Source organism: Cuculus canorus, chromosome 2 (assembly GCF_017976375.1).
Source record: "Cuculus canorus isolate bCucCan1 chromosome 2, bCucCan1.pri, whole genome shotgun sequence".
NCBI lineage: Eukaryota > Metazoa > Chordata > Aves > Cuculiformes > Cuculidae > Cuculus > Cuculus canorus.
The window spans coordinates 158,033,229-158,057,315 of record NC_071402.1 but is presented as its reverse complement, the minus strand read 5'-3'; the positions used below and the strand labels follow the sequence as shown (position 1 = coordinate 158,057,315).

General features: G+C 40.6%; 1 protein-coding gene across 13 annotated transcripts in view; it reads left to right on the top strand.

The window, feature by feature from the left end:
* Positions 1-24,087, top strand: part of OBSCN (obscurin, cytoskeletal calmodulin and titin-interacting RhoGEF) — a 201,046-nt gene that overhangs the window by 75,943 nt on the left and 101,016 nt on the right. For 11 of the 13 annotated variants that reach the window (XM_054057971.1, XM_054057959.1, XM_054057964.1 and 8 more), the window contains exons 36-54: positions 629-901; positions 2,363-2,629; positions 4,598-4,864; positions 5,831-6,097; positions 6,714-6,977; positions 7,505-7,771; positions 8,153-8,416; positions 9,276-9,542; positions 10,577-10,843; positions 12,270-12,533; positions 13,270-13,536; positions 14,428-14,691; positions 18,622-18,885; positions 19,226-19,489; positions 19,785-20,048; positions 20,591-20,854; positions 21,084-21,347; positions 22,951-23,217; positions 23,593-23,856. In XM_054057971.1, coding sequence (XP_053913946.1) covers positions 629-901; positions 2,363-2,629; positions 4,598-4,864; positions 5,831-6,097; positions 6,714-6,977; positions 7,505-7,771; positions 8,153-8,416; positions 9,276-9,542; positions 10,577-10,843; positions 12,270-12,533; positions 13,270-13,536; positions 14,428-14,691; positions 18,622-18,885; positions 19,226-19,489; positions 19,785-20,048; positions 20,591-20,854; positions 21,084-21,347; positions 22,951-23,217; positions 23,593-23,856 — 5,049 coding nt within the window. The remainder of the gene's footprint in view (positions 1-628; positions 902-2,362; positions 2,630-4,597; positions 4,865-5,830; positions 6,098-6,713; positions 6,978-7,504; positions 7,772-8,152; positions 8,417-9,275; positions 9,543-10,576; positions 10,844-12,269; positions 12,534-13,269; positions 13,537-14,427; positions 14,692-18,621; positions 18,886-19,225; positions 19,490-19,784; positions 20,049-20,590; positions 20,855-21,083; positions 21,348-22,950; positions 23,218-23,592; positions 23,857-24,087) is intronic. The other 2 variants (XM_054057967.1, XM_054057970.1) reach the window with 2 other exon arrangements.

Genomic DNA, 24,087 nt, shown 5'->3' with positions numbered 1-24,087 from the left:
TTGGAGTGACATCAGACATACCTTTGAATACCATGATAAACCTATTTTATCTATTGATTTATTAATTTATATTTATCTATATCTATACAGACAGGATTTAAGGGCTATTGTTTAGTTTCCTCTTATTAAAGCTGCAGTCAAACTCTTTTCACTTCTCACTGTGTTTATGGTCGGACTAAGCTCAAAGAAGGTGAGTGGTCCCATCCCATAGAAAGCAAGTTGTATTTGCTTTAGAAAAAGAGGGGTAAATCATGGGATGGATCACTTGCTTAGTGATGACTAGAGCACAATAATGCTGTCAGAGTTACACCCTTTCAACTTGTCCATGTAATACCATTAGAAAAAACTTCCTAACACTGAATTTGCATTGTTTTGGCTGCTTGTTCTGCTATATATGCTCTAGTGCTTTGAAGTTGTCTTCATCCTATTTTGCTGTCTGTCCTGTACATATTCTCTTTCTGTCACTGCTTTCTGTGTTCAAAAGCAAGGGAACTGTGCTTCACTCTTCTGTATCAGGAATGTATTTCTTTCTTGAAATACTCACAGGGGAAATCTTCAAGTTTTCCATATGGATTTTCATGCTAGAAAATGAAGATTCAAGTAATTGATGTATCTATGTTCCTTTCAGGCCAGAAAGTGCTAATAACAGAAGACCTGGAAGATGTCACTGTGTTAGAAGGAGAATCTGCCATGTTCAAATGCAGAATCTCTCCTATAGATTATAGCAAAGTGCAGTGGTTTTTGGATAAAACCCCCCTCCATACCAACGAACTTAATGAGATCCAGTCTCAGCCCGGTGGATATCACTTGCTAACATTGAAAAAACTCTCACTGAAGGACTCGGGGGTCATTACATTTGAAGCTGGTGATAAGAAAGCATCTGCCAGTTTGGTTGTCAAAGGTAAATCAATCATAAAAACTGCAGGACAAGTTAAAAAAGGGCAGAAATAAGTATGGGTTAATGCGGGTAGGTGAAAAAAAAGAAAAATGCTTCAAATCTGGCCCCATCATATGTATATCTGTGTATATTCAAGAACAGCGTTACTTATACAATGATGCTAGTGCTGGAGCATGAACACTTTGTAGTCCTGGACAACTCTCAGTGTGTTTATTGTACCTTAGTTGGGAATGTTATCCTGTAGTGATTGTACACTGAATGCCTTGTCCAGTTTCCTTTGAGCTGACCTGAGAGGGTAATGATAAATGAGGACAAATTAATTAGTTGAAAGGAAACAAAAGTGTAACCAATACATTTTTAATTTAGTTTTCATTGTTTGAAAGGCAACATTACATGTGTTCTTTGCTATTCTTTGTTGAAAATTAATTGCTTTCTTTAGAAAAGTCAAACTGAGATAAACCTGCAGTGTTAGTCTGCTTCTATAGTGAGGGAAAAATGAATGCCAGGCAGCTCAAGACTGCAGGGTCAGAGAGGCATTTTTCTTACTAGGAACATAAATATTTTTCATTGCCCAAAGGTGTAAAACACATTCCACTGCGTCAGTTCATCTTCTCCTGCTTTTCAGAATTACCATGTTTCTTACAAAGAATTATTTTTTTTCAAAATCTGAAAATTTGCCGTGCTACAGAAATCAAACAGATTTTTCTGAAGGCAAATGAAAGTTCTTATTTGCAAAAGGCTGATTCCTTTTAATGCTAATGAGTGATGCTGTAGTATCAAGAACAAAATTTGGTCTCTTGTTTGACTGGTTTTGTATGGATTAAAAAGAATTAATCTAGGATGTATAAGATTTACCTTAGCCAATTTAGCTATTTCTGTCAAACTTAGGCTACTTCTACCACCTGTGAAGAACGACAAGCACTTCCAAAAAGCAGTTCATCTTCTCTGTCCTAATGACCCATTTTGGAAGTGAATATCTGATCTCTGGAGGTGTCTGTCATCTTCCAGCAGTTATAGAGATGCCCTTCTTGCCCAGGCGATGAGATGAGACTTGCTTTGGGTGACTGGCTTTGAGTAACCTGTATTGCACCTCACTTCATGCAGAATTGACACTTCCACATTCAGTTAGAGGCTTCAAACTAATCAGCTTATATGGCAAAGGGCTTAGGAAAATTGTGTCTCCATCTTGATTGAATTTAGCAAGATGTGAGAGGCTTATGTTCTTCAACAGGTGTATTTTCATCTTGGTTTCTCCCAGATGGTGTTAGGTATTTAGAAAGGACCCTTTCATGGTGTGACTGATGCCTTCCTGAGGCTTTATAACCATGAACACCAAATTATTTGTACTACCTTGACCCATAATTTTGATACAAGTAATCTTGGATGTAAATCTCACAGATTACTTGTGATCTGAAAATCTGCACCTCTTCTGAAACGTCTCAGATGGCTTTTATGTGATTCTAGAGAAGCCCTGCATCTTCACAAAGGAGCTGGTTGATACTGAAGTCACTGAGGGAGAGGATGTGATCCTTCACTGTGAAACCTCCAAATCAGACAGCCCTGTAAAGTGGTGCAAAGATGGGAAGAGCCTTAGGAATTCTTCAAAGTATAACATCAGCCGGTCTGGATGTGAAGCCAAGCTTGTCATTCACAGGGCAGAAGAAAAAGACAGTGGCAGATATGAGTGTGAGGCTGGAGCAGCTAAAAGTAGTGCGGTTATTACTGTCAAGGGTAAGAACTTTTGGAGCTATGGTTTGGGTCCTAACTTGTTATCTAACAACTAGGTCAGAATAATAAATTGAAATGATAGAAAATGTATACTGAAAAGGAACCTCATGTCTTTGCACCACAGTTCAGGAGAGGTTCTCATCAGGTCATCCAGGACAGCACCTAAAGAGGTGACAGAGTATGAAACAGGGAAATCCTTCATCTTACCTTATTTTAGATCTGTGAATGTCAAGTGCCCTAACTCTCCAGGGCAGAGAGCAATGGGTCTGTAGCGAACAGTGGGTATCACTCTATGAGGTCCACCCAGACTAAGGGGTAATCCAGAGAAAAGGATGAATCACATGCTCAAGCTGTCTTCACTCGTGGGTCTCTCCAAGGATGGGCTCATACAAGGATGGAGCTGCTTTAGGCAGCCAAATTGTTTGGAAGCAGTGCATCCAAAGTGATTATTGGCAGGATGTGATGAGGGGTTGTTGTTTGAGATGGAGAAAAAGCTCTTCTCTTACACAAGTAAGACTTTAGTTACTATCTTGAGAATGTTTGATAAGCACCAAGTAGATTAGATAAGTATTGGGCAGGAGTAATGACACAATTAGGCACATCTGCAACCCACGTTATAATTGCTCCATCCATGCTTTGATGATGTAGTGAAGAATGTTGATGGTTAATAGTCCTGATTTTCTATTACTTTCTTCAGCACTAGGGTATTTTCTCAATACCCATTACACACAAGATCTGTGTTGACTGCCCATGGAAGTGGTGAAGTCACCATCCTAGAAATTGTTCAAAAAATGCATAGATATGGCACTTTGGGACATGGTTTAGTCGGCACGGTGGTGTTGGGCTGACAGTTGGACTTCATGATCTTAGAGGTCATTTCCAACCTTAATGATTCTATTTTTCTGCTTTATGAATCTATGACTTCAGTAGGATCTTGATCTCACTCATGATAAAGAAAAACTCTCTGTTAGTAAAACAGAAGGGTGTGGATGGATGTAGGATTTAAACACATGGAGCCAGATCACCAGTGGACAAGAAGGAGCCAAGCCCTAAGGGTATCCCCAATAAATTACACTGTTGCAGTTTTTCTTTCTCTATTAAAGTCACATCAGAACAGTAAAATTCAAAAACACTAAAAACCCAAAAAGTGAGTAGCCATGTGACACTGAGTGTCACAGATGAGAGGTACATGGAGTACAGAGTAACAGGCTGCAGATTTTCAACAGCCACAGGACAACTGCATCATGGATCAGTGGCATGTTCCTAAGACAGCACAAGTCAGGAGGAAATCTGGTTTTTTTTCATGACTTGATTAGAAAACACTTCAATTGAGGGTATTTTCCCAATAAATGCCTTCTTTACACTAACTTGATTTAAAGCTTTGAATCCCAGGCTGTGACAGCCTACATAGGAATCTCCACAGGAACCCTATGACATACAGCTGTGTGTTCATTTCCATGTATGCTCTGTGCTAGTTTTAAGTCTGTATTCATGTTTGCTAAAAATGTGTTATGAGGTTTTCTATATCATGAGAAATCAATACCACTGATATTGACAGAAAGTGCTTTGCCTTTTCTTTGTGTCCTCTGTTATTTGTGAGTTGACCTCGATAAAGCTTTATGTTTTTTTTGTGCAGGCAGTCCAGCTCTGACCATCCATCTGCAACACTGTGACATTGTTTGTGTCATTAATAACAGTACAGGATCTGTTTATAATGACAAAAAATAATAGCAGCAATATCTTCAATAGCACAGGCAGTGGCTCAAAGAAAAAAAACACATAAGGTCTTGAATATTTTTTGCTGCTGTAGAGTGTAGGCAGCCAGTTGTGAGTTATAAGAATTTGTTTTTAATTTGCCTGTGCTTCTCTCTTCTGTGTTTTTCTGTCTGAACAGCAAAGTCTGAAACTAAAAGGGAAAAGTGATTTCCAGTCTCAGGTGTTTCATTAAAAATCTGCAACATTCTCTTTCAGAAACACAAATTCTTTTCAAGCAAGAGCTTCAAAATGAAGAAGTTAGAGAAGGAAAACAAGTCAAGCTGACCTGTGAGCTCAGCAAACCTGATACCCCAGTGAAATGGATGAAAGGAGATACTGTTCTGTATGCCAGTGAGAAGTATGAGTTTAAGCAGTGTGGTACTGTGGCAGAGCTCATTATTCGAGATGTCAAATCGATAGACTCTGGAGACTATACTTGCAGCACTGGGGAAGTGAAGACCACTGCTCAGGTGAAAGTAAAAGGTAGGCACTGTTAAATACATTGACACGCTTTCTTAATGTGTTGCTCTGAGCAGTGTGATCCAGTCGGAGGTGTCCCTGCCCATAGCAGTGGGGTTGGAACTGGATGACATTTAAGGTCCCTTCTAACCCAAACCATTCTATAATTATATGATTCATAGATCTTCTATTAAAAAAAAAATAATCACATAGCACTTTATTTTTTTTGTGGCAGTGCCATCTACAAATTCACATGTAAAATTAAAACGCAATATTGCATACATCTGAGCACTTTTATATATTTCATTCATGTAATCTCACGTTTGTGTCAGTGATTTTAAATCTGTAACTTCCCACTCAACAAAAAATAAACAAACAAAGTTCATATTCTGAAGCTATCAGCTGTTTTACGTGGGTGTAATTAAGACTGGAGTTAGAGATGGAGACTAGGAGCACTGGAGAACAAGACCATAAAAACTTAAGTCCAGTCCATCGCAAAATGCAGGGGGCCAAATGATTAATGATTAGAGGCCCAGACTCCCTGAAATATTGTTTTTAAAGGCTCTCAGATGCCATCTGCTGTTCCCAGTGCCCTTATACAAATAGAGTAGCTTTAGCAGTAAAGCAAAAGTGGTATGTGCTGGAGTAAAAAGCAGGAGGGATACAGGGCATGAATACCATCCCAGAGCCTTGCAGCAGCAGGGAATTCATTAGGTGAGGATGCCCAAAGGACTCTGAAAGGGTCTTTATTAAAGATGAGAGAAACTTCCCTCATAATCCTAGGAATTGACAGTGAGATGGTAAGACTTAGGAGAGAGTTTCCCTCCTGCTCCCAAGCAGGACCACTTCGATGCCACACAGCCAAGGGAGGGCCTAGGGCTGCTCTGCTCACTGGAAAAGGACTGGTTTTAAGAGATGACAGTTTTCATGGGGTACTACTTGTACAGCGTATCATGAAAGTACGTCCTAATCACTGGTTCTTTGTTCTAGCTTTGCCTGTCCTTATTAAACAAGCCTTGGAGAACACGGAAATGGAAGAGGGGAAATCTGTCTCCTTGCGCTGTGAACTTTCAAAAGCTGATGCCACCGTGGTTTGGAAGAAGGGAGAAGCTACGCTTCAGGCAAGTGCCAAATATGAAATGAAGCAGAAGGGGACAATGGCAGAGCTGGTGATTCATAATGCAGAACTAGAAGATGCAGGAAGATACACCTGTGACACTGGAGACCAGCAGACCACAGCCCGAGTCAAAATCCATGGTAGGAATAAGACACGTGCTTGTGACCATTTGCTGTTGTTCTTGCCAAGTTCTGCTAGCTCCAGCACATTTATAGGGACCATTCAGAAAAAAAAGGGATCAGTAGAAGCAAAAGGCAGCTCTGCCTGGGTCTACTATGTTCTCTGTTTTCTAGGACAGTAACTTCACACTAAAACGTAGCAATCAAATACATCTAATAACCAAATATCTTTCCTTGCCTCTGAAATAACTGTTCTGCTTTCTGCTCTGGACAGAGGTGCTTGCCTGAGCTCTGAGCTGAAAGGTAAGAAGGGACTCAGCTACACATTGTGTTGCAGAATATGCAATTCTCTTCTGCACTTTCTCAGTGAGCTTTTCCACGTCTGTGACCTTCAGCATTTGGGCAGCAGGAGGGTAATTACCTCGGTATTCTCATTACTGGGAAATACTTGTTTTGGTTTTAATTCCTCCCAAAGTCATGTTGTGCTATTGTAAGTACAAACAGTGTCCTGGAAGTGCAGGTAGGTCAGAGATTATTAGCTGTGCCAAGAGAATTTGTTTTGGTTTTAAGTCCCATAATGAAGTCATCACTTGGTAATGATACTCCTAAAGTAAAATGAGAACACTTCATTCCTCAGCTGTCTCTGCACTCATCAAAGAAGAGCTGAAGAGTGTGGAAGCTGTGGAAGGTGGGATTGCCACCCTGCAATGCCAGCTGAGCAAAGAGTCTCCCGTGGAGTGGAGGAAGGGGAGCACTCTTCTCCGGCCGAGTAACAAATACAGGATGAGGCAGGAGGGCATGATGGCTGAGCTGCTGATCCACGATCTCAACCCAAAGGATGCTGGAGAATATTCATGTGTAGTGGGGAACCAAAAAACCACAGCAGCCTTATCAGTGAATGGTAAAACGTCAGAAACAACTTGTGAAACTCTGGAATGTTTTTGTCCGTCTCTTCTCTTCCCTGTATATTCCCTCACAACACTTACTTTTATGTCTTGTTTCTACTTTTGTCATCCTTCCATGGTTTCATGTTGCCATGTCACTCCTTTCCGCAATCTCCACCCTCGATCAGCTTTCATTACGTCCAATGTTGTGTTTTTGTGTTGTCTTGTCTTCTTACCCTTCCTTAAGCAAAGGGTGCTGACATGCATGTTTTCCTGAATTAGTATGGAAACATAAGATTCCTTGGGATTTCCTGCTAAGGAGGAGGGTTCATCACTTGTAATGATGAATTTGTCATTAATATGCATGATCCCAATCAAGATCACACATACGTTGATTCCCACATAACGATTTGTGAATGATGTTTATGGATAAAGATGTTGGAGCAAGGTTTAGATAGTCATATAATAAATCATGATTCAGCCTCTGACCAGAGATATGGGCAGGGCCTCGGATTGCAATCCCTTTTCATTCTGCATCTCTCAGCCCTGCCAATCCGCTTCAAAAAAGAGCTGAAGAATGAGGAAGCCACGGAGAGTGGGACAGCCACACTGCAGTGTGAGTTGAGCCAGGCGGAGGGCTCAGTCGAGTGGAGGAAGGATGGAAAAGTGTTGATGCCAAATGGGAAATACAAAATGAGACAGGAAGGGCGTTTTGTTGAGCTGGTAATCCAAGACCTAAACTTGATGGATGCTGGAAGCTACACCTGCGTGTGCGGAGATCAGAAGACAACAGCTGCTTTGAGAGTGAATGGTAACCGTTCTACTAATGTTTTTCATTAAGTCCCAAACTTAGTGTGTTCGACAGCATTTTTCAGTCATCCAAACCTTGGTCAGTGTGATTTCTTAGTGGTTTCATGTTCTTGGCTCTGTGGTGCCACTCTATTAGAGAATATTCCCTTCTGTTTGTTTTGGGGATTGTTTTGCTTTGAGACAGTACAGCTATGTTATATATTGGGGTTTCTAATTTATTTTTCTCTGTTCTAAGAGGTTTTACTCCCCTTTCAAATGTATCCACCTAGCAACAATGCATTTTTTTGTTAAATGCATACACTGCAGTGCAGTTACTCACAGCAGACTTCAGTTCATTTCAATCTAGGGCTGATTCCTTCTCTGTTGGTATTGCATCCTTCAGCGTTACCCATCCTTTTCCAAGAAGAAATGTTGAACAAAGAAGCTACAGAGGGGCAGGCAGTCACTTTGCACTGTAAACTGAGCAAATCAGCCCCGGTTGAGTGGAGGAAAGGGAATATGGTCCTCAAGCCAAGTGAAAAATATAAAATAGAGCAGGAAGGTCCCTTTGTGGAGTTGACGATACAGGATTTGGATTTGGCAGATGCTGGCGATTACAGCTGTGTGTGTGGAGATCAACAGACTACGGCTGCTTTGACAGTAAATGGTAAAAAGAAATTCTCAGCATGTGCCCCAAGTAAACCTGTATAATTCCAAACTCCTTTTTTCTCCTGCTTCGTCTGGTCCCTGGATGCTTTCTATCCTCCCCCTGCTGTCTATTCTTTCTATCCTGTTTTCCTTCTCTCTCTCCTTTCACCTGATGCCCTCTTAATTTGCTATTTGTCTTCCTTGGTTCTATGTTCAAATGACAAATACAACCTTCCTAGTCCATTATAGCTGCTTGTTTAGAAGTTTTCCCATAGGGATTGACCTAAAAGTGGGAATAATATAAATTTTTTTGTAAATTAGACTGTTATACTTGTTGCTCCCAAGAGGAACAATTTTTAATCAATGTATGATGCTACACAAGGGCAATCTTAATGAAAAATTGCCTTTTTTTTCTCCTGCTATTCTCATCCCTTTTTTAATCAATTTTGGCTTAACTCTTCCAAACTAAATACTTTATTTCTGCAGAAAGCTGGCAGCATGTTTGTAACTGCTCTGTTTTAAGGGACTCTATTTAAGCTGTTTTTCTCAAAATAAGACCCTTTGGGTCTTATCGAAATATGGCATTTAATTCTACCCCTTTGATTTTATGGTGTATAGAGTAAAGGCTAGATGGCTTTTCAACTATATTTGCAGATAGGTAGACTTGCTTTGAAAGCAAGTTTTAAAGTGTGAGGATAAAAAATTAAGCATCAGACTGAGATCCCTTTCAAAATTATATAGACTGGAATAAAATCCTGGAGTGTGGAAAAGGTCTTGTGACTGACATGGGTGTCAGGACATAAGAAAAGAGCATGAATAGATCATGGGTCAGGCCTTCTCAGCTTTGATGCCATGTCCGTATTGCATTTACTCTGCAGTCCTGCCTGCTCTTTTCACCAAACAACTGACAGATGAAGAAGCCACAGAAGGTAAAAGTGTCTCTCTGCACTGTGAGCTGAACAAGGCTGCTGCTAACGTGGAGTGGAAGAAGGGCTTCAAGACCCTCAAATCAAGTGACAAGTATAAAATGAAACGTGAAGGTGTCGTCGCTGAGCTTATAATCCAAAATTTAGACACAACGGATGCTGGAAATTATTCCTGTGTGTGCGGAGACCAGCAGACTATGGCAGTTCTAACAGTACATGGTAAAAGACACAAAACAAGACACATATTAAAAGTAACTATCCTGTTTTCTCTGTTCCTTTGGACAGATGCCTGGTTACCCTACCATCTCCTTCTTTCCGCCAGACCCTTATCCACAGCTCACTGGTGCCAATGAAGTGCTCCCATTGGTGTCAGTGTGGCTGGGGTGCATGGCACAGGAGGGATACCAGTGTGCAGGCTCAGAGAGGTGTACAAGGAACCTGGATTACCACTGCTGTTTTAATTAGGGCCCGTCATTTTGCTTTCCCTTGAAACTTCATTCATTAGACTCTCTATTATCCTCAAGTCCAATTAAATGAGTTGACTCAAAGGGAATATGACTTAGGGAATTTGAGGTTCATTGAATTCCCAAAGGTTAGGTTACTCCCTGGAATCTTATTCTCATACTCCATTCCTGGGACAACAAGGTGTCATTACATTCAGTTAATCTTCTGTGTAATACAATCCCAAACCTTCTAAGGGACGACCACTCCCAGGAAGAATTTTGATCTTTACTGCAACAGACATGTTTGAAAAGATATGTCGGTTCACTTGAAAATGCTTGTTTTCCTACCATGTGTTGAAACAAACACGTTTCAAACTGGCATTTAGAATGAAACACCAGTGTTTCATTTTTTTTAACGGACAATGCCTTTTCATTTGCTTACGTATGTGAAAACATACCGTACACCCTCCCATTATGGTTTATAAGTCATATAAGAAAACCAATTTTTTTTTGGAAATTTCAGATTAGTATTTATTCTTTTTGCATGAAATTTCCCAGAAAAAAAAATTGGTTTTCTTCTTTTGTCTGTATTGATTTGTGACCCTGAGTACATGTAAAATATCTCTATGGATTACTGCAAGGATTGAATCCTTTCTTGGTGGGGAAAATTTCTACTCATACTGATTCATGAACACTATTGACGATTGATAAATCAATTCAAGATAAGAGGGAGAAGGAAAATTGAACATCGATGTTTGATTTTAACTCTATGGATCATTACATCTTACTGCTCATATTGCTGTCCTTCAGCTTTGCCTGCATTTTTCAAAGAAGGATTAAAGAATAGAGAAGCCACAGATGGTGCAACAGCCACTCTGCGCTGCGAGCTCAGCAAGGTTGGAGTCCCAGTGGCGTGGAAAAAAGGGGACAAGACACTCAAACCAAGTGATAAGTATAGGATGAGACAAGAAGATACCACCGCAGAGCTGTTGATCCGAGATCTGGAGGTAGACGATACAGGAGAATATACCTGTGTGTGTGGAGAACAGAAGACCTCAGCTGTCTTGACAGTCCATGGTAAAAAAGCTGTTTTCCATTATGATAACAGTGTCTTGGAGACATCCCTTCTCTCTGTGAGGGGTCTTTTCCCTTCTTGCTTTGATATGTTGATTTAACAGGGATTTCTTGCTTTGCTGGCTATGATTCATCCCATCTGCCACTGTCTGTCAGTATGAAACCCGTGGTTTTATTGTAAAGAAGAGCTGTGAGAATTTATCATTCTAGTCTTCACCTTTTTAAAGTGAAAACATACCTGTATACAAGGGCAAAAGCAAGCAGACATCTGACAACAAGCTTGTCCTCAGGGGATTTTTTCTCTTGAGTCCCACTGATGTTAGAGGATTTTCGTGCTTAACTTGAAGGAATGATCTTCAAAAATGCTAAGTTCAGTTAGTAAGAGGTTTCCCCATTCAGGAATGAATTTCTGTCCTCCTCCTTTTTGTGGCTGTGGTATATTCTGCTGAGGAAATCATAGTTTCCAATAAAACTCCAAACTATTATTCTGCAGGTCCTGATATAGGGGGTAGTGAGACAGGTATTACTCTTGCCTCTGCCATGGTGAGTAGCTACAAGCTCTGTTTGTCCCTTCAGCAATGGCAGTTCATATGTAGTTCCAATAGATCATAGAATGGTTTGGGTTGGAAGGGACCTTAAAGATCATCCAATTCCAGCCCCCTGCCGTGGGCAGGGACACCTCCATCCAGCCTGGTCTTGTAGACCTCCAGGGATGGAGCATCCATGAAAGAATAGATTTATTTAAGATATATCTGAAAGATAAGATACTTGTAAGGACAGGGGGAAAACTGTGGAGGCAAAAGACCCTTCTCAGACTTTCTGCATGTTTTTACTCCCTCTTCTCTCACCCAGCTGGAGGTACTTCTCTCTTCCTCTGAGTTTGCACTTTCTTCCCTGTTCAAGTCACTTCCTTTTAACTTTGGTGGCACACCACAAGACAAAGTACTGAATGCGGCTTTAAAAAAGCCTGTATTCCTGTTTTTAGACCTATTATGTCCCTGGAAACTATAGTTTAAATGTGCACCTGAAGATATATTATGATTTTTTTTCTGAGCCAGAAAGATAAACTATGGTGTTAAGAAAGTTAGAGCTTTCCAGCTAGTAGTCCCATCAGCCAGGGAGATGACTGTCAATCAGAAGTCAGGTCATCCATGTCCAAGAACGATGACTTCTGGATGAAATCAGTAGACAGGACTAATGGAATCAGATGAGAAATGATGAGCAGGCTGCATAAGTCAATGTTAGAAGGAGATCATGGTGAGAATTATCCCTGTGAGTTCCTGCAGCAGGTTTCTAATAGATACAGTTTTCAAGACTATATGATTTGTTTCCTGTAACAGTGAAGGAGTGACCTCAGGACCTACTCCTAAGTTCCTCAGGGTCTGTTTAGTGGTTTTGATGTACTCTTTGTTTATATTACATCCCATAGCTTTGCCTGCACTGTTCAAAAAAGAACTTGTCGATGTGGAAGCCACAGAAAATGGGACAGCTCTTCTGCAGTGTGAGCTAACTAAAACCACTCCGGTAGAGTGGAGGAAAGGGCAAAAGGTGCTCAAGCCCAGTGAGAAGTACAAAATGAGACTGAAGGATACTGTTGCCGAGCTGACAATCCACAGTCTGGAGGAAGAAGATGCAGGACATTACACCTGTGTGTGTGGAGACAAGGCGACTTCTGCATCCCTGACAGTGCATGGTAAAATGCATAAGTTTAATAGGGATTTTCTGCTTTGTCATCTGTGTTCTCATGCAGGATCACAAACTGGCCTTGATCCTATCCCTTATTTTCAATTTTTATGACAGCTGTATCAACCACTGGGAATGTCTTTTACTCAAAGTCCTTCACTTGGGACTGAAAAACAGCACAAATCAGATTTTTTGAACCCTTTTCTTTCATGTTAATGGAATCTGGAAGCAGATAGCGTAGACCTTGGTGAATTCATAAATACCACTTGCAGTATTTCCATTAATTAATTTCTCTGGGTGTGTCGCTGAGATTTCACTTGTTTCACTTGAGTGGAATTGAAAGGTGCTCTATTATGATAAAAAACAAGAATGGCAGGTGAAAATGATACGTCACAGCCTAGAATTTTAAATACCATACTGTTCATTTTAATTGTTCATCTTATCTTAAGACAGAGCTGTGCATAGTTCCCTGAAATCTAGGGATCAGCTTTCTGTTTCTATATCTTACGATGCCTTTAAAGCATCACTTCTACTACTGCAATTATAATTCTACAACACTGATTTCCACTGCTGAATGTGGTGTGCTGCAAAGCATAAGGCAGGGATGCCCTTGAAATTATCATTTGCCTCCCAGGTACTGTATATTCTAAAACTTTTAGGGATTAAAAGGTTTTAACAAAGTGGAGCTGTTGAGATGCAGTATTTCCTCATTTTTTAAGTGCTCTCTCTTCACCTGTGATCTTCAGCTCTTCCTCCGCATTTTAAAAAGGAGTTGAAGAACATGGAAGCCACAGAAAATGGCACAGCCACTTTCTGCTGCGAGGTGAACAAACCCACAGCTGCCGTGGAATGGAGGAAAGGAGACAAAGCCCTGGAGCCAAGTGACAAGTTCAGCATGAGATGTGAGGGCACAGTTGCTGAGCTGGTGATCCGTGATTTAGATCTGACAGATGCTGGAGATTACACATGCTTTTATGGAGATCAGAAAACCACCGCAGCACTGAAAGTGAATGGTAAAAAAAAAAAAAAACCCAAAACATTGAACAAAATAGATAACAAATTGGTTGGATTATTTTCAACCATATGTTTTTTTAAAAGTGTAGTAGTGTCAGCTTTGGAATTGCAGCCCCATTTCTGAGGAATTTAGCAACATGTAGTTGGGCACGGGCATCGATGCCAGAATTCACTGCAGTGCTCAGTATCAGGCACAGAGAAGGTGTTCATTGTGAAAATTTCAGATATCCATCTTGGTACTAAATCACTTCTTTGATGCTTGTGTTCAGTAGTAGCTGCCTAAAAAGGAAAATGGTATTATAGTGATGTCGGTTGTGAATACGTTACAACGCTCAATTTGAGACCATTACAATTTGATGATCAGATGTTTTTGATACAGTTTTCAGTGTGTCAGAATAATTTGATGATGAGATGGTTTTGATACAGTTTTCAGTGTGTCAGAATAATTTGATGATCAAGTTCTTCTAGATCATGATTTGAGGAGAAATCCCGCGGAAAAGTGAAATTGGTGCCTCAAATGCAGTTTCATTCGTGAACTTTTTCAGTAATGGTTTGCCTTGACTAGAACTTAGATACTCTACTTAGGCTTTATTTTCCTTTGTGCCAAGCAATACCCAAAGTAAGGTAAGGCTCAGTCTTGCAGAATATGAAGTTCAGGCTGGTGTGGTTCTCCATTTCATGCCATAGACTATACCACAATATAAACTTTGGCTTACGAACAAAGTGTTCTCCAGCTTTCCAAGTTCACCATCATGTGTTTTGGAGAGTGGTTATCAATCCTATTTGATTAGGGAAGGCTTTGTTTGTCACATGTGGTTGACAGACCACAGACAAAGAGTTACTTGGATAGCTACCATAGTCATACATTCTGCTCATTTTGAACTCCTCAGCCTTGCCTGCACATTTCAAGAAAGAGATGAAGAACGAGGAAGCCACAGAAGGTGGAACAGCCATCCTACAATGTGAGCTATCTAGGGCTGCTTCTGTGGAGTGGAAAAAGAAACACAAAATGCTCAAATCAAGTGAAAAATATACTACGAGACAGGAAGGTACTACTGCACAACTGTTGATCCATGATTTAGAAGCCAAGGATGCTGGGGAATACACCTGTGTGTGTGGAGATGAGAAGACAACTGCAACACTGACAGTGCATGGTAAAGAACACAGAATGAGAGATTCTTGTGTGATGCTTCTCTTGTTTCCTTTCAAAATCTATGAAATGACACACAATGAGTTCTTTCTCTCAACTTGCCATCATTTATTGTTTGTAAAGGGTTTTCATGAATTTGTTGTGATTTTTATCTAATTCTAACTGGAACTGTAGTTCGATTGATTATACTAACATTTTCCTTGTGTCATTCTCCTTGCTCTTGTTGGTGCATGGCTATACTACTTTGCACCACGCTGAAGGCTGAAGGATGCCACATGCTTGCAATTTTGGTCTGTTTTACTTCTGACTTAGGCCTAGAGAGAGGGAGCAGCAGGAGCGTTCATACTTTTTTTAAAAGAGCGATCTTAGATTTCAAGTTCCCTTAGGATTTGAAAGCTAATTTAAAGTTATGTAAACAAAACTTGATTCAATGTGACTTTTCTATTTAACTCTGACCAAGGGTTATATGAATTTGTGTTCTGATATTGCTGAGTACTTAGCATTATTGCATGACAGTGCAACACAATTGTCTGTCAAATTCATCTGCAAGCATTCCTTAGAAGAGAGGGAAACTTTATTTCTACTATTAACACAAGACAGTCAGAAGTAGTTGCAGCTATCTTTCTCACCTGGAAATTCAGTAGGTCAATGGGTGATTTCTTTTTACCACCGAGATATTTTTATCTTGACATTTACTAATAAAACAAGGATGGCTTCAAACTTGAACTTCCAATATAATCAAAAGAGAATTGGGAAGGGTCTCTACAGGTCATCTAGTCCATCCTCGAACCCCAAGTCACCATCACTCCTGTCTAACAACAGGCCAGTTGTGAAGAATCTGCAGTTCTCTTGTGCACTTATTCTACCACTGAGCCATCATTTCTACTGGAAAGATCTTCCTAATTTCAACAAAATTCTTTCTTGGGCCGACTTAAATCATTACTTCTTGTCCCATATCCTGTAAAAATGTGACATTTTTGCTGTTTTCGTCTCTGTGAAACTACTTTACAGATTTGAAAACTTTTATCTTTTTTCACTTCCGCCTTCTCTCTTCTGGACTCAGGACCTTTAGTTCTTTCACTCCTTTTGATAGGTCATGTCTTATAGACTTCAGCTCATCTTTGTTGCTTTCTGGACCACCTTCTGTTAATCCACGTGTTTCTAGAAGTGTGGTGACCAAAATCAGACTGCAGTGCTCCATCTGAGGCTTTGCCAGAGTGGAGTAGGATGGAAGGACTTCATATGTCTTTCATATGACATTCCATTTTATTCATCCCTACTACGATGAGTGCTTTATTCTCATCAGAGTTGCAGTTTTTATCTGCCTATGTTCTATAATCTCTTATAACCCCAAATCTCTCTTTCCAGATCTGCTGCCTATCATTCCTGATCTCATACTTGTGTTATTGGTTGTTCTTAAAGTAATTATTTTGCATCATTGTAGCCTATGTTTTCAGTACTGCTTCACTGAGATCTGTATCCTAATCCCATTTAACAAAGGACTTTCAGCTTCCCTCCCTTCCCACTTTGAGATTAGCTGCAAAGTTAATGACAGCTCTTCATTTTTTTGTTCAAGTTACTAAAGAAAATGGGTAATAATACTGGACTCCAGAGTACTGAGGAGCCCTGCTAACTGGTTCTTCATTGTGAGTGTAAACTACAGTTGAATATTCTTTGTGGTTTTCAAATTAGTCGTTTTTCCTCCTGTAGTTCCACCTATACCCAAGTTAAGGTAAGACACTTACTAAAATAAAAGTGAACAGCATATACTGCGTCTTTCTATCAATGAGGCTTACTAGTCTATGTCAAGAAAAAATACACTGGTCCACTACTTCATGAGGAGAAAAGATCTTGGCAAGTCCATGAGGATTGCCACAATGTTTTTCAAAGAATTAAAGTTAAGCAGAAATGGCCATAAGTCTTGGATCCTCTCTCTGCCACCCCCCCTCTTCTCTCTTTTTCTAAGACAAGCCTTTGAATGGGATTCAGCTTGTAGATCAAGACTGGCAGGTGTTCCTAAATTCCTGTTGTTGCAGTGGAGGTATAATCAACACAGTGAAGGGAAGCCAGAAGGACACCCTGTTCACCATACACTGTATACTGTCCTGCAAGCTTAGATCCTTGCTTTGCATGGTAAAAACTAAATATATATATTTCAGTCTGTGAGACCTTTTCCATCTCTTAGTTTCCAATTTTTCTATAGTTGTAGAACCACTCATTCTCTTTGTTTTCTTCAGTGCAACTATTAACGTCTGATATTGGTTGAGCCTGTACCTCAAGTATTCCGTGACAAATTTCATGACACCAAGATGCTTTGAGAGTATTAATTTTATTTAAATGTTCTCCAATCTATTTTTTTCTTACCCTAGGCAGAATTCCTATTACTTTCTTTGCTATCATTATCGTTTTACCATTAAGAACAAAAAGGGAGTAAACATTTCAGCTCTCCCCATGTTACGGACCATCAAATTACATTCCTGAAAGTTGGTAGACCAACTTCTCCCTTGTTGTTTTTCTTCCTTTTAATCTACCTACAAAATGTCATCATATTCTTCATGCTTTTTTCTAGTTCAGCCTAGCCAGATTTCCTGGGATTTGCATACTAATGTTGTGATACAGCCAGGAGCCTCAAGTTGAACTATGAGCAGAGGACATGGAAAGCTCCTGCAGTAGTGATCTCACTGCCCAGTTGCTCAATACAAATGCATACAGCATGTAGATGTGTCTGGAGACATTTACTATCAGCATTATTTTCCAGATTACTTTTCAGTCTCTTGTTCATGAGGTGACAGTTCAGAAATGGAGAACTGTTTCTGACCATCTTGAGACTTGCAGGGAACCCGGCCTTCCTGGTCTTGCCTTTACATTCTGTTGAATTTCTTTTACGCTCATGTAAACCTACCACAATTATAGGTCTCTTAAGTTTCAGAACACTGAAGAAATTGTGATTTAGACAGGCTGTTCCTGATGATCCTTGGAGTGAGGTAGTTTCAGCAATTATTCCTTTGTTATTGTTTCTTTGAGATGTTTTCCACTCTGTTAAACTACCTGGTCTTTTGCGTCTGCTTGTGCTTGATCGTAACTAACAATTCACAAATTATTGAAGCTTTTTTTCCTGTTGCCCACAGAATTTCCTTTTTCTCTTATCAATTGTTACTTGTCCTAAAATCCATGAGGTTTTCTCCTTCATAATGTCTGCTCAATTATCCTCCACATCCATATCCTCAAATGTTTGTTTCTTGTTGATCAGTCAGGAATTGGAGATCCTCCTCTACTGTTCTTTCACGTCTGTTCTGTATCCAAAAGTGGTTTCCAACCCATTCCAAAGACTTCACAGACATTGTCCCACTCTGATGTTTCCACAGCACATATGACCACATTGCTATCCAGTCTGATGGTCTGAATCATTCTGTTAGTTGTTCCAAAAGGGATAGGGTGTTAGGATACAACTGAACTTCCTGGTGTGAAGGTTTTAGAGGAGTTTTCCACAATGGAAACGTCTTCCTTCATTTTCCTTTTTCTGTCCAAGCACTTTCAAAAGGTCTCTGATCCTGCTCTTCAGCCTCATTCTAGCTCTAGGGCTATAGGCATCCTTAACATGTGAGGTGAAATATTTTCTTCTTTTCCTTTAATTTTTTTTGCTGATCCTGGTGCAACCTGCTACATCAATTTCTCAGGATGAATTACAGTGGGAAAATTATAGTTTTGATCACACATGAAGTTTTCCATTCCTGCTGTTTATTCTCCATACATCTTTAAACTAACCAGCAAATCCACCAACTATTTGAGACCTTTTTGTGGCTGTGACACAAATTAATATTTTCCTTCTGTGAGACAATCTTCATGTCAATAACTAGGCATGGATAGGTATTGGTAAACATAGAGGTGGCCAAGAACTTAGTATCATGAAAATGTTTACTCCTTTGTTTCTCAGCCCTTCCTGCTCTCTTCAAAGAAGAGTTAAGAAATGAGCAAGCCATGGAGGGTGAAGTAGTCACTCTGCGCTGTGAGCTGACCAAGGCTGCTTCAGTGGAGTGGAAAAAAGGACACACAGTACTCAAACATAGTGAGAAATACAAAATGAGGCAGAAGGATGTCACTGCAGAACTGGTGATTCATAATCTAAATGAGAGTGATGCTGGTGATTATACCTGCGTGTGTGGGGATAAGGAGTCCACAGCTTCTTTAGCGGTACACGGTAATAACCAGCTTTATCTAGATGTCCTCATCATCAAGTTTATTGTTTGAATTCACTTTTTCTTCATGTTCACTGTTATCTCTGCATAGTTCCTCTGAGTCTGACTTCACATGTCATAGTCACAAGAGATTCATTTGCATTTTGTGATTTAAGGGGAAAACCTTCACCCCAGTTCTGTACACAGAGTAGTTTTAGGACCTAATCCCTAAACAGACTGTGAGATCAGACTCTGAAAACATCTCCCCGTTGTCACCTTCACCTCTCCTTCCCCCACCCCTGCCCTTCACCAGGAGGCTGTATTTGCTGCTCCATTTTAACTCTTTGTCCATTGCACCCTCAGCACTGCCTGCACGCATCAAGGAAAGCCTGAAAGATGAGGAGGTAACAGAAGGTCAAGCAGCCACTCTGCGCTGCGAGCTGACCAAAGTTGCTCAAGTTGAGTGGAGAAAGGATGGCAGTTTGCTCAAAGTCAGCGACAAATACAAAATGAGACAGGAGGGCATGGTCATGAAGCTTCTTATCCATGATGTAGAACTGAAAGATGCTGGAAAATACACTTGTGTGTGTGGAGAACAAGAGACGACAGCTGCCTTGATAGTGCATGGTAAAAAACATATCCATATATCTGTATTAGTGTGTTTTTCTCTACCAGCTCATCATTATTGGTTGTGCGTTACCTGTGGCTGAATTTGATGTTTTAAATTTGTAAGCTGTCTTTAAGATCTGGTTGCATCCAGACTGCTTTTCTGTTTCTGTCATTTGTCCAATGTCCCAGAATTATGAGGAAAGGAAACTCCACCATAAAATTCCACCTCTCATTTGCTCTGTCACCCCATCCCACATATCACTTGTGTGCCATGTGTCATTTTAATGTCCTCTGTCTGGTTTGTGACCTCCAGCCCTGCCTGCACTTTTCAAAGAAGAACTGAAAGACCTGCAAGCCATGGAAAGCCAAACAGCCACTCTGCACTGTGAGCTGACCAAGGCTGCATCTGTGTGTTGGAAGAAAGGAAACAAACTACTCAGGGCAAGTGAGAAATACATCATGCGACAGGATAATGCCCTTGCTGAACTGGAAATTTGTGATCTAGAACTGCAGGATGCAGGAGTTTACACTTGTGTGTGTGGAGACCAACATACCACAGCTTCTCTGACAGTGAATGGTAAATTCACCTTGCAGATGACTGTTCATTTTTTGTTTCTCTGAAACATCCTGTTGCTGTATGAAATGTCCACCTATCAGCTCTTTCCTAGGAAATAATTTATGTTCATGAGAACTTCTTGTTCTGACACTTAGTTTTGGTCTGATACTCCTGAAAAGGGTGCTGAAGACATGAATATTTCTCCAGACAGACAAACTTCTATGTTGTACGTTTAAGAGAATAGTGCCTAAGAAATCCTCCCGTTAGACCAGCTGAGTTCTCCTGCCCCAGTGGAAGGTGGTCCTGTGATAAGTTCTTTAGGTTATACCTTGAATTCATTCAACCTGTTGTACTTTGACCCATCAGCTTGCCTCTTCTTTTCTTAGCCCTTCTTTTCTTACTGCCACAGCAGTATTTATTTTTCCAGATTATCGCAGTGATAATCTCAATGACCAAAGACCATAACTTGGCCAGATTTAAACTTTGATTGAGAATTCATGATGCTGATAGCAAATGCAGAGGTCTTAGTTTAAATGTACTATTTATTGACTTCCCATTCCCAGCCCTGCCAGTGCTTTTCAAGGAAGAACTTAAGAATGAAGAAGTCCAAGAAGGAGCATCAGTCTCTCTGCATTGTGTGTTAACCAAGGCAGCTCCAGTGCTGTGGAAAATAGGGTCCCAAGTGCTCAAAGCAAGTGACAAATATCAAATGAGTCAGCCTGGCACCACTGCAGAGCTGGTCATTCATAATCTAGAAGTAGAAGATGCTGGAGATTACACGTGTGTGTGTGGTGACCAGAAGACAACAGCAACCTTAACAGTTCATGGTAAAAAGACCTTATTAAAATTGATAAATACCTCTATAAGTAGACATTACTCTGAAATCCAATTGTTTCTACCCTAGCTTTCAGAGTTTCTGATCATGGCTTTAGCTAAGCATGTTTATAATAGGCTGAAAAAGGAAGGCATGAGGGGAAACAATCCCAATCATGAGAAAGAAGTTAGGATTTTAATTCTGTTTTTCTGCTGACTATTTGTCCATGTTGCATCCTTCAGCTCTGCCACCACTCTTTAAGGAAGAGCTAAAGAACAAGGAAGCAGAAGAAGGTGGGGAAGTCACCCTGCACTGTGAGTTAACCAAGGCTGCTCCAGTGGAGTGGCGGAAGGACCAGAGGATTCTCAATGCAAGTGAGAAATACAAAATGAGGCAGGAAGGGACCAAGGCAGAGCTGGTGATTCATGAAATAGCTGAGGAGGATGCAGGAGACTACACCTGTGTGTGTGGAGAGCACCAGACTACAGCTGCCTTAACAGTACAGGGTAAAAATATTCTTGATTTCCTATTTCCTGATTGGAAATTTGTCCTTTGCTATTAGGTGTTCAGTTTTCCATGTCTGTTTGTTCAACCTTATTAACTGAAGTTCCATTCATTTGAAAGTATTCTCTGCCTTTGATGACTTGCAGGCTGTGTATATAGGGAACAAACAGTCTATATTTTTCTGTGCCATCCTTTCAGTCTTTTCCTTAAACACAAGCCTTTCGGTTTTCATTCTTCCTTTTATTTCTCCCTTCTGGCATTCCTTCCCTAGCATGTAAACCCACTATTCTTTTGCCCTTCATTTCCTTCGCTTATTGTCTGAAACACTAATCTGTTTATTCTTTGCCATTCCTGTCTGGCATTCTCAATATCCACCATTTTAAGGTAGTATAGGGTATAAAAAACAGTATCCAGAATAAGACTGTGTTAATTATAATTTCTTCTGTACTAAGTTAAGTTTATATTGGATTTTGTGTTCAAAGATAGACTTATATCAGGAGACAGATTTTCTGAGTAGGAAAGAATAAATTCTTTCTGTGATCTCCTTCTATATTTACGAAGGCTTTTAGTGATAGAACGAGGGGCAATGGGTGTAAAGTGGAGAGAGGTAGATTTAGACTAGAAATAAGGAAGAATTTCTTCACCATGAGAGTGGTGAAGCACTGGAACATGTTGCTTAGAGAAGTTGTGGCTGCCCCGTCCCTGGAGGTGTTCAAGGCCAAGTTGGATGGGGCCTTGGGCAGCCTGATCTAGTGGGATGTTGGAATTAGATGATGTTTGGGGTCCTTTCCAACCCAACCTCATCTATGATTCTATGATTCTATTCTCATTCTATTGCAAGAACCAGTTGGTATGCAAACGGAACTGATGTTTCAGCTTAACATGGCTGTAGATGGGAAATGTGCCAAGGAGGTTAAATGTGGTTTCTAGCCCAGATATTTTAACTTAGCTGGAGTATTATGGAGAAACTAAGTTGGAGATCTGAGACATCTTCATTATCTCACCTAATTAATAGAGGGACATATTTTAAGGTCACTAAATTTATTTGAAGGACACAACTTCAATGGGTACTAGAACTGTAAGTGGGAAAAATACATTCTGAGACAAGAAGACAGGCTGGGATTCTGCACCTGGGGGTTTTCTTTGAAGTCAGGAAGAATTTGTGAGGCCTAGGTGCATCCTTTCAAAGGTACCTTAAAGAAGAAGGAATGATGATGAGTAAGAGGCTGTGCCAACACTCAGAGCTCAGCAGGGCTGCTCTGTAAGTAGGAAAGGACAGTACTAAGGCATGAAGCTTATGGAAGACACCAACATGTGTGTGAACTAAGGAGCTCAGAAATGTTATTCTTACTTTTCCTTACATGGAAATCAGTAGAAAGTGGGTATAAATCTCTTGAGGACAGTGCAATTTTGCTGGTAGGAAGACAGTACAAAACCAAAAGGATCAGGTAATATTCCCACTTCGATGTTTTCACTTCTCTTTCCTCTCTTTGTTACTGATGCTCATCCTTCTGTAAGCTTCACAACTTTCCCCTGTTGCTTCCTAATCTCACCCATCCCCAGACATATCCTCAGTTTGTAACACTTTTTACCTACATCCTTCAGCTGTGCCTCCATTTTTCCAAGAAGAAATGACCAGCAAGGAAGCCGTAGAAGGTGGAATGGCCACTTTGCACTGTGAGCTCAGCAAGGCACCTGCCAAAGTTCAGTGGAAGAAGGGCCATCATGTCCTCAAACCGGACAGCAAGTACAGCATGAGACAGGAAGGCTGTGTTGTGGAGCTGGTGGTTCATGATTTAGACTTGAATGACACTGGAGATTATGCTTGTGTTTGTGGAGACAAGACCACCACAGCTGCCTTAACAGTGCATGGTAAAGTAGTCCTTGGGGACAAGGTCTTCCAGACCTTAGACCTGCCCAAGTCTCTATTGCTATGGTTTCTTCCCATTCCTTCTCTGTTTGCTTCGCCTTTGTGTTCCCTTGAAGTTTGATTACTTGCTTTCTCCTTCTGTCAGAACAGGAAAATGAGTTGCCTGTTGGGTTTTGTCCCCCTCAGCTGAGCTGACCCTTCTCACTTTCCTTGCCCTGATGCAGAATGCAGGGAAGCTGGGGAAGATTTTTCCATTGTGTTCCAGTGACCTGGATCAGGGCTTAGTTTTGTACCATGCATCCTTTCCCCCAAGACCTCATCTAGCTCCTTTTTTTAGGAATATTCACTCTTTCTGTGGTAATTCTTCTACTCCTCAGCACTGCCTCCAGAATTCAAAAAAGACCTGAGGGACCTAGAAGCTGTAGAAAGTGGGACAGCTGTTCTGCGCTGTGAGCTGACTAAACCTGCTGTGGTGGAGTGGAAGAAGGGGCAGGAGGTCCTGAAAGCAAGCAGCAAATATAAAATGAGTCAAGATGGTGCCGTTGCAAAGCTGATTATCCATGAGCTGGATGTGGAGGACACTGGAAATTACACTTGTGTGTGTGGAGATCAAGAGACAACTGCCACTTTGACAGTCAAGGGTAAAAAGCATAAGAATTAAAATAAAAAAAAAGAGGGGGGAAAGAGAAAAGTTTATAATATATTCTGAAAATAAAAGCTGTATGTTAGTGTCACCTATGGAGAAGATTTGGCTAGGATTCGTAAGGAGGATGTGCTGAATACCATGGTCTGTACAGCCTAAGAGAGTGATCAGATAGAACCATAAAATGATTTGGGTTGCAAGGGATGATGAAGATCACCCAGTCCACCCC